The sequence below is a fragment of the Phyllobates terribilis genome, unplaced genomic scaffold, assembly GCF_046119375.1.
Source record: "Phyllobates terribilis strain yellow unplaced genomic scaffold, ASM4611937v1 Scaffold_9__5_contigs__length_417890890, whole genome shotgun sequence".
Classification (NCBI taxonomy): Eukaryota; Metazoa; Chordata; class Amphibia; order Anura; family Dendrobatidae; genus Phyllobates; species Phyllobates terribilis.
This window is the reverse complement of record NW_027362769.1, coordinates 404079872-404090270: the sequence shown is the minus strand read 5'-3', so window position 1 is coordinate 404090270 and position 10399 is coordinate 404079872. Positions and strand designations below refer to the sequence as shown.

At 45.0% G+C, this 10399-nt stretch overlaps 1 protein-coding gene across 1 annotated transcript; it reads left to right on the top strand.

The window, feature by feature from the left end:
• Nucleotides 1–5139: 5139 nt before the first annotated feature.
• LOC141161446 (taste receptor type 2 member 39-like) lies at nt 5140–6042 on the top strand. The gene has a single exon (XM_073646255.1). It carries the CDS (start codon nt 5140–5142, stop codon nt 6040–6042), a length of 903 nt encoding a protein of 300 aa, XP_073502356.1.
• The last annotated feature ends 4357 nt before the right edge of the window (nt 6043–10399 follow it).

The window sequence follows — 10399 nt, the reverse complement described above, 5'->3', positions numbered from 1 at the left end:
TGCTAAGTACTCCGGAGGTATCTGAGGGGAGACTGAACCCCTCCCTGAGTAAGCGCAGCACGACGTGGGAGGTTGTAGTCCGGAACCTGTAACCTGAGGAACTTAAGAACTGTGAGTAAACTCAGAAGACTGCACCCAACTGTCTCTGTGATGATTGCCTGCGCCATCGCCCCCTGCACTACAATGCCCATCATCACCATCTACATCTACCCTGCCCTGGAGCTACCCTGCACGCGCCGTACCCCATGGGATCCTTTCCTTAGAACAGAGCCTACTCCCTGCTCCCCTCCGGGGCCTCTATTCTAGGCCCTAACCTGTGGAGCAGAGCTCCTGATGAGCCTCTGCTCCCGGACTGTTCCTCTGAACAGCCCTGACTAAAACTTAATTCTACTTCCCCTACTAATGGTTTCTCTTTTATATCTACTGTATAAGTGCTTACTGTATCTGCTTCCTCCATCCACACCCACTATTGTTTCCCCCTATCTTTGGGTTCCTCGGACTCCAGCCAGGGACAGGCCTATGCAGCTGCGCTTTGCATGTTGCCCCTCTAGCCGGCCTGGAGCAGTGTAGTGATGGATGCAGGTGTTTTGGGGTTCCGGGCAGCACTCCCATCTTACCTGAGAGAAGGGAGACACCACACCTCGGGGTGAGGTGCAGTACCTCTGTGGCGACTGAACCCTCAGGGGCGCCACACAGGGATCTGTATTGGGAGCAGTGGGGACAGCAGGGATCTGTACTGAGAGCAGTAGGGACTGCAGGGATCTGTACTGGGAGCAGTGGGGGCCACAGTGATCTGTACTGGGAGCAGTGGGAGCCGCAGGGATCTGTACTGGGAGCAGTGGGGACAGCAGGGATCTGTAATGGGAGCAATGGCGACAGCAGGGATCTGAAGTGGGAGCAATGAGAACTGCAGGGATCTGTACTGAAAGCAGTAGGGACTGCAGGGATCTGTACCGGGAGCAGTGGGGGCCGCAGGGATCTGTACTGGGAGCGGTGGGGACCACAGGGATCTGTACCGGGAGCAGTGGGGACCACAGGCATCTGTACTGGGAGCGGTGGGGACCGCAATTATCTGTACTGGGAGCGGTGGGGACTGCAGGGATCTGTGCTAGGACCGATTGTATTTAGCCTCTTTTTAATTACCTTAGCGATGGGATTTATAGTAAAGTCTCAGTCTTTGCTGAGGACACCAAACTATGTAGAATATTACAATCTGATCTTGACATTATGATATTGCAGAATGATGTGGATAAGAGACTGAATGGGAAACACTCGGCAGATGAGGTTTAATGTAGATAGATGTAGAGTAATGCACCGCGGACGGAGTAATCCTATTGCTGCATATACAGTAAATGGGAGTAAACTCGGGACTACAGAACAGGAGAAGGACGGGGGATTCTGGTTACAAGTAAGCTGAGCAGCAATGTCAGGCAGCAGCAGCAAAAGCAAACAAGATTTTAGGGTGGATAAAAAGAGAAATAAAATCCTGCAATCCCACTGTATTGTTACCCGTTTATAAATCACTGGTGAGGCCACATCTGGAATATGGAATCCATTTTTGGGCTCCACATTTTAAAAAGGATATTCAGAAGTTAGAATGAGTTCAAAGGCAGCAACTAGATTATTGCACGAGATGGAGGTCTCTCCTATATTACACGAGATCGAGGCCTCTCCTATATTACACGGGATGGAGGCCTCTCTTATATTACACAGGATGGAGGCCTCTCCTATATTACACAGGATGGAGGCCTCTCCTATATTACACGGGATGGAGGCCTCTCCTATATTACATGGGATGGAGGCCTCTCCTATATTACACAGGATGGAGGCCTCTCCTATATTACACAGGAATGAGGCCTCTCATATACTACATGGGATGGAGGCCTCTCCTATATTACATGGGAGGGAGGCATCTCCTTTATTACACGGGACGTAGGTGACTAGCCCAGGAGATGGGGATAACTCGGTACCCGGGCCTTTGCCTTGGGGATGTCGCGGTGGTCGGCTCCCGGGCCCATACCCTGGGGTCTCTCTTTAAAAGGGTTGATGCTTTGTTTATTTTATAAAAGGTCGTGACACCACCTGTGGCTTCTGGTGAGAATCACCAGCTCTGCGCAGTCCACTGAGGCCGATGATAAGGCAGCTGGATGGTATAGCTCCCCACAGGTGGAGCTAGGCCTCAGGGCAGGGTATGGAAAGGGGAATGCAGGACAGGCGAGACCCAGTCGGGTCAGAGCAAGAACAGGGACAGACACGATAGTCACTTCAGTACCTTTTACTCATGGAAATTCAGGCACGTCCCGGAGCACTGTAGGGTGAAGGGTGCCTATCAGGATCCTCCCCAATGAGCGGGTGTAGGGCCTCCTGTTACTTGCCTCTGCATAGTAAGTTTCTGACCTGCCTGGAGCTAGGCCTAACTTTGTCTCTGTCCTGCGCTGGCTGACCTTGTGGTAGGGCCTTTTCTTGGAATACACGCTCCTCAGCTTGCGGGGTCTATGCGTTTCCTGGCTCTGTTACGTATCAGCACTTTAGCGATCCTGGGACTTGTAGTTCTCCAGGGATTCCGGTTATGCCTTACTGGGTCATAGAGATCCCAGTAAACTTCGGACCTGGTGTCCGGTAAAAGCTTTAGGGTGAGCTAGTTAAGCTCCTCTGCCCCCTATGTACTAACTCTCCACTCACCTTCGGCCTACTCGGTCCCTCACTAGGCTACACACACTAATGGCAGCTTGACGCGCTTCACCGATCTTATGGCGCCGGCACACCTAAAGCTCACTACTCTGAGCTACAACTGAGTCTTGACTGTGCTCCACTGCAGACTGACCTCTCTCCGGTGTCTCTACTGCAGGAACTCTCTCAACAGGTTTGCTCTCTGTCGACTCCAGTCTAGACTAACTGCTGCCTGGCTCCACCTTCCCTAATGGGCTCCCTCTGGTGGTCTGAGGTGGAAGGTGGAGATGTGTGAATGGTTATGGGGGCCTCTTGTGGAGGAATCCATCAATGCACACTTCCAGGATCTGTGATACCAAGCGCAGCTGGGCGTCACATTGGCATCTACTATATTACACAGAATGGAGGCCTCTAATATATTACACAGGATGGAGGTCTCTCCTCTATTAAACGGGATGGAGGCTTCTCATATATTACATGGGATGGAGGCCTCTCCTATATTACAAGGGATGGAGGCCTCTTCTATATTACACAGGATGGAGACCTCTCCTCTATTACACGGGATTGAGGCCTCTCCCATATTACACGGTATGGTGGCATCTCCTCTAGTACACGGGATGGAGGCCTCTCCTATATTACATGGTATGGAGGCCTCTCCTCTATTACACAGGATGGAGGCCTCTCCTCTATTAAATGGGTTGAAGGCCTCTCCTCTATTAAATGGGATGGAGGCCTCTCCTATATTACGCGGGATGGAGACCTCTCCTACAGTACTTTACACGGGAAGGAGGCCTCTCCTATATTACACGGTATGGAGGCCTCTCCTCTATTGTACGGGATGGAGGCTTCTCTTATATTACACGGTATGGAAATCTGTAATCTACTACACGGGATGGAGACCTCTCCTATATTTCACGGATGGAGGCCTCTCCTATATTACACGGGATGGAGGCCTCTCCTATATTACACGGGACGGAGGCCGCTCCTATATTACATTGGATGAAGGCCTCTCCTATATTATTCAGGATGGAGGCCTCTTATATGATGGGAGGTTGAAAAAGTTGAGTCTGTTTAGCTTAGAAAAACAACACCGCAGAGGAGGCAGAAGAATGCCTCAGAGGAATAAGCACTTGACTTATTCCTTCCAAAGACCATACTAAGGACCAGGGGGCGCTCATTACGGTTGGAAGAAAGGTGATTCGGGCAGATAAACAGGAAAGGGTTCTTTACAGTCAGAGCAGTTCGACTGTGGAATGGCGACCACAAGAGGTAGTGATGGTCCACACTATAACAGCTTTTTTACTAGGGCCAACACTATAACAGCTGTATACTAGGGCCGACACTGTAACAGCTGTATACTAGGGCCGACACTATAACAGCTTTAAACAGGGGCCGACACTACAACACCTGTATACAAGGGCCGACACTATAACAGCTTTATAAAAGGGCCGGAGGATTTCCTCCATACACGTAACATTGTGGGTTACAGTTAAATTGATAGTGACAAAATGTACAATTGGTGGAGGGAGGTTGAACTTGATGGACCGAGGTCTTTTTTCTGTCTATGTAACTATATGTAAAAGCAGGAGCATTTATTAATATAGTATAATAAACATATGTACAAAAATTAAATAAATATCCTCGTCTTTTTGCGTTCTGTCACCAGTGTGGTCATCACTGACCATCTTCAGCATCTCCCAGTGACCAAACCAATGAAGACAGGTAAGTGACCAGTAAGTATTATATTTTTGGTGAATTTTAGAAAATTTTTGTAGCATCACAAGTGGGATTAATGGCAAATAAAGTTATCTAAATCTACGATAAAAAAAAAATTTGATTATTATTTTTTTCATTATTTTTATCATTTGAATCTGTCATAATCATAATCATGTCACAATCTTTTATGATGTCATAATTTTGACAATGAGATTCCACTTAGTAACTGTTTTAAAAAAACAATGTGCCTTCCAAAGAATGGCATGTGCACTTTTTTATAATGATCCTTGAAATGATGGAAAACACAGAGGAAATAATGGCTAAACAGCTGAAAGAGAATATGAGTTCAATGTTCAGCAATGAAATGGTTACCTAATACTGTTTCTACAGGAGTTTGCATTTATGAAAATATCAGAAAGCTTATACTGGTCATACATCATGAATTGTTATCATTTGACCATTACTTTGGTTGGAGGACACATCAACCTCTAACCCAGAACTGTGTTTTCCTCAGATCTGGAATAAGATCATCATCCCGATATCTTCATCTTTATACTTAGATTTTTAAGTAGTTTGTTTTGAGGTTTGGAATTGAAAATCAGCAACTTCTACCCAACCAAGATATCGGCAAGGAGGAGGTATGTTCTGAAATGTATTGAGTCATTGTAGCTTACAACCAGGACCACTTGTGAAAATACATCCTTAGAAGTTTAAACGTTTTGGTATAAAATTTCTTATATCCATAATTCTAACATGGACATTTTTCCTTTCGTTCTTCTTCTGGAGACCTTTACCGGCTTGTCCTCCAGTATCTTCATAATCACTTGTCTTTCTTTAACTGGATTTCAAAAGACAAATTTTGCTCCACTGAACAGGATCTTGATCTCTCTGAACACCACCAATGTGTTGTACACCATGTTCATGTCGGCATACTTCCTCGTCAGAAACTTATGGCCGTATTTCTACAGCGATAGTTTTGTCTTTTACTTCCTCTCCACCATGAGCTTGTACACCATTACATCCACTGCATGGCTCACCGGCACTCTCTGCTTCTTCTACTTCATGAAGATCGTACCTTCCCATCCTGGAGTTGTCATGAAGATTAGGAATAGAATTAGTGCCATTGTCTGGAGGTTGATATTGATGGCTCAGATTGTGTCTTTTTCTGGAAGTTTTTTATCAACACTTTTATCTCTTCAAACTCCGAATGGAAAAAACTCAACTATGAATGTCGAAGCAATGGTAGAAAAGAGAAGCCGAAGACTGAAATTTACCAGTGCCATCATGATGCTCAATTGTCTGCCCTTCGCTCTCACCATAGTGATGACTTTTGCCAGCGCTTGGTTCCTCAGATGGTACAACTGCCAGATAAGGAAGAATAGCGGGACTTTAGTCAACACCAATGTGAAGGATTATCGAACGGCAGTCCAGACGATGACCGGTCTTCTAATCTTATATCTGTTGGTTATTATTGCTGCAATCTGTCTTGCAATAGAAATATTTGCTGATGGAAGTGAAGAATACTGGATATGTGCAATGGCACTGCTGTCATTTCCCACGGGGCAGTCCACTCTTCTTATCTATAGTAACCCAAAATTAAGGCAAATTTTGAATAAGCTAATCAGCTTCCTCACTTGTACAGACTCAGGAGAGTGACACTTTCCGAAACATACAAGTAAACTTCCAAGGATAAGAGACTTGATTGTAAATTATTCAAATTAATTTAGAATTTTCCAAAATTTGCAGATTCTATTGAATCCAAATTTTGGGGAATTCAGTTTGTGTGAAATAACCAAGCCAGCCGGCATTTTGCTGGATTTGTTTTGCCCATGGATGGGTTAAAATACAATAAAATGTTATACTCACCTTGCCACCAACTTGTCCCTTCCACCACAATGCCACTTCAGTCTATTGCGAGAATTCTTAGGCATCTTATCTCCTCTTCTCCGCACTATCGATATGAATTAAGCTTAGTGGCATGTTATGCCGTCATGACCTCCACCACCTCATATGACTGGGTGGAACGACACGTCATGACATTATAATGTCAGAACTTTCATTGGCATCAGAAGCACCAACGAAGAGTGAAATGGAAAACGGCGCTGGAGCAAAGCGGGTGCCTAAAGAAGCTAGCAGAAAGGGTTCTGCGAAGGCAAGCACCACTGAGGGGAAGGTGCGTAAAATATTTTATTGATTTTAATCATTACTGGGTAATCTGATTAATGTTAGAGATGAGCGGAACTGACAAAATTCGAATTTACCAAATCACATTCATTCACTTGCATTGCTGTGCAGCCTGCCCATTAGGTCAGAATTAATATCGGCCAGGTGGATAAAGGTGTAAATGCCATGTCTCATATGTATGGAGAGCTAAAATTGTGATAGGAACTATAGCATTATTATATTCCACCTGGGTCCTCCAGGGGAAAAGATATCATTAAGATAGGGGATCTCATCATTTTTGGTACTTGAACCTGCCTTTCATTTACCAGTCCCCATCTGAGGTCACCAGGTGAGGTAGGTGGGAGTGACTGGTACCTGATAAAGCAGGTTCTGACCTAGATCGCATGTTCAGTGCTGAGACATACAGCATGCTCTAAGGACTGCGCCATTTTCTAAACAGAGTACTCCCCTTCACAAGATCTGTGCCATTCCTGTGACATCAGGTCTAGTAAGTTTCTTTTGTTCATCTCTTTTATTTTTATGTGACTGTATATACTGTATACTCTTGTCCCCCTTTGTAATATTTATATATATTTTTATAAGCACGGCCTAAATGTTGGATTAAATATAAAACATTTAACAGCTTTGCTCCTTTATAAACCACACCCTTGAAGTCTCGTGAGGCTCAACGTTACCAGTAACGAACGTCCAATCGACCTATAATAAACAATTGGTGGTGGCAGCCAGTTATGCTTGGATTATTGTGGAGCTTGGCGGTGACCAGTCCAAAATATATATATGGTCAAGGATGCAACAGGATGTGCATATACCATGCGTTCACTGTGAAAGCGCCCAATGACCTGCCTGGAAGCAATAGTAGCCGTGCCTCATCCATAAATTTGAGTATAGATGAACGAGGAAAGAAAGAATTTGATGTCAGGGAAATCAGAAAAACATCCCACTGCTGCCACTAATATCCTTGTCCATTGTGTGATTATCCTGTTGGCAATTAGTGGCAACGGTGGGATGTCTTTCTGATTTCCCTGACATCAAATTCTTTCAGAATAAAAAAGAAAAATTGAAGATAAATTTCTGGCATGTTATGCAGATATAGACTATACAGTACAGACCAAAAGTTTGGACACACGTTCTCATTTAAAGATTTTTCTGTATTTTCATGACTATGAAAATTGAATATTCACACTGAAGGCATCAAAACTATGAATTAACACATGTGGAATTATATACTTAACAAAAAAGTGTGAAACAACTGAAAATATGTCTTATATTCTAGGTTCTTCAAAGTAGCCACCTTTTGCTTTGATGACTGCTTTGCACACTCTTGGCATTCTCTTGATGAGCTTCAAGAGGTAGTCACCGGAAATGGTCTTCCAACAATCTTGAAGGAGTTCCCAGACATGCTTAGCACTTGTTGGCCCTTTTGCCTTCATCTGCGGTCCAGCTCACCCCAAACCATCTCGATTGGATTCAGGTCTGGTGACTGTGGAGGCCAGGTCATCTGGTGTAGCACCCCATCACTCTCGTTCTTGGTCAAATAGCCCTTACACAGCCTGGAGGTGTGTTTCGGGTCATTGTCCTGTTGAAATATAAATGATGATCTAACTAAACGCAAACTGGATGGAATAGCATGCCGCTATAAGATGCTGTGGCAGACATGCTGGTTCAGTATGCCTTCAATTTTGAATAAATCCCCAACAATGTCACCAGCAAAGCACCCCCACACCATCACATCTCCTCCTCCATGCTTCACGGTGGAAACCAGGCATGTAGAGTCCATCCGTTCACCTTTTCTGCGTCGCACAAAGACACGGTGGTTGGAACCAAAGATCTCAAATTTGGACTCACCAGAACAAAGCACAGATTTCCACTGGTCTAATGTCCATTCCTTGTGTTCTTTAGCCCAAAAAGTCTCTTCTGCTTGGTGCCTGTCCTTAGCAGTGGTTTCCTAGCAGCTATTTTACCATGAAGGCCTGCTGCACAAAATCTCCTCTCTGTTGAAGAGATGTGTCTGCTGCTAGAACTCTGTGTGGCATTGATCTGGTTTCTAATCTGAGCTGCTGTTAACCTGTGATTTCTGAAGCTGGTGATTCGGATAAACTTATCCTCAGAAGCAGAGATGACTCTTGGTCTTCCTTTCCTGGGGCGGTCCTCAGTAAGCCAGTTTCTTTGTAGCGCTTGATGGTTTTTGCAACTGCACTTGGGGACACTTTCAAAGTTTTCCCAATTTTTCAGACTGACTGACCTTCATTTCTTAAAGTAATGACGGCCACTCATTTTTCTTTACTTAGAATTTGTATTATGGCAAGAAAAAAACAGCTAACAGTCTATTCAGTAGGACTATCAGCTGTGGATCCACCAGACTTCTTCACAACACAACTGATGGTCCCAACTCCATTTATAAGGCAAGAAATCCTACTTATTAAACCTGACAGGGCACACCTGTGAAGTGAAAACCATTTCCAGTGACTACCTCTTGAAGCTCATCAAGAGAATGCCAAGTGTGTGCAAAGCAGTCATCAAAGCTAAAGGTGGCTACTTTGAAGAACCTAGAATATAAGACATATTTTCAGTTGTTTCGCACTTTTTTGTTAAGTATATAATTCCACATGTGTTAATTCATAGTTTTGATGCCTTCAGTGTGAATGTACAATTTTCATAGTCATGAAAATAAAGAAAAATCTTTAAATGAGAAGGTGTGTCCAAACTTTTGGTCTGTACTGTATATAGTAACCAGTCTGCCATTACCATGAGCAAATATATTACCACCAGTGTTGAGCGAGCACTAAAATGTTGGGGTGCTTGAAGCTTGGACCGACCTCATCGTGATACTCGGGTGCTCGACCCGAGCAACGAGCCCAATGTTAGTCTATGGGAGACTTGAGCATTTTTGCGGCGGCACCCCCGGCAGTCTGTAGAAAGGCTAAAAAGTGCCCAAAACGATAGTGACAGTACTCAAACGACATGGGGACAGCATGGTGATCGCCCCAGGAAGCATTTCTGACCCCCAGGTCACTGCTATCAACAACGTGATCAGAGGTATTAAGCCACTTTTACGGGCTCACAATAAAACGTTCAAAAACGAAACTGAAACGGTTTTCCTGTGAAATATGTTAAGGAACATCCTTTCCAGGGTAAAGACTTGTGTATAAGGTAAAATAAATAACCAAAAACAAAAATTCTCCTCCTTACCTTGGGCTCTGTTCACAAGTAGCATTTTGTATGTGTTTTTGGACTTTTGTATTGCTTTCAACCGTGACAAATGCATTCACCGGGAAATGTCATTTTAACATTTTACAACCTTATCTGGCCATGTGCTGTGTGACACATGCATACAGTGCTGAAAAGACATGGGAACAGCATGGGGAAGACCCCTGGAACCATCTCTGACACCCAGGTCACTGCCTAAAAGAGTGCTCATCAGAAGTGATCCTTGCCGCATCAGAAGATGCAGACTTGCAACTATCCCCGTGCAAGTCCTTGTCCCAGGGCAGTGTTCAATTGTACCTCCCCCATTCCTTGCAATGCAAGCGCAAGTATGCAGCCAGCCACCCACCCACCTCCAGGCTGCAATACCATACCTCTTGCTTGCTTGCATTTGAAATTGGGCCTTTTAGGCACGTGGAGGCGGAATCTGGCCACCACGTCATGGCTGCGTCGGCAGCCTGGTATCCATACTCAGTCCCCAGCCGCCCGGTGGCAAGGTGTCCACGTTTGGTCCCCAGGCGCCAAGGGGTGGCCGGGTGTCCATACTCGGTCCCCAGCCGCCCCTATTTGTCCCGGTAAACTTCCCCACACTTTTCTTAGCCTGGCATGCTTTAGGGCAGCATTG

Bases quoted from the DNA above. Each gene is read 5' to 3' on its own strand.
- LOC141161446 (XM_073646255.1), top strand. From the start codon at position 5,140: ATGGACATTTTTCCTTTCGTTCTTCTTCTGGAGACCTTTACCGGCTTG.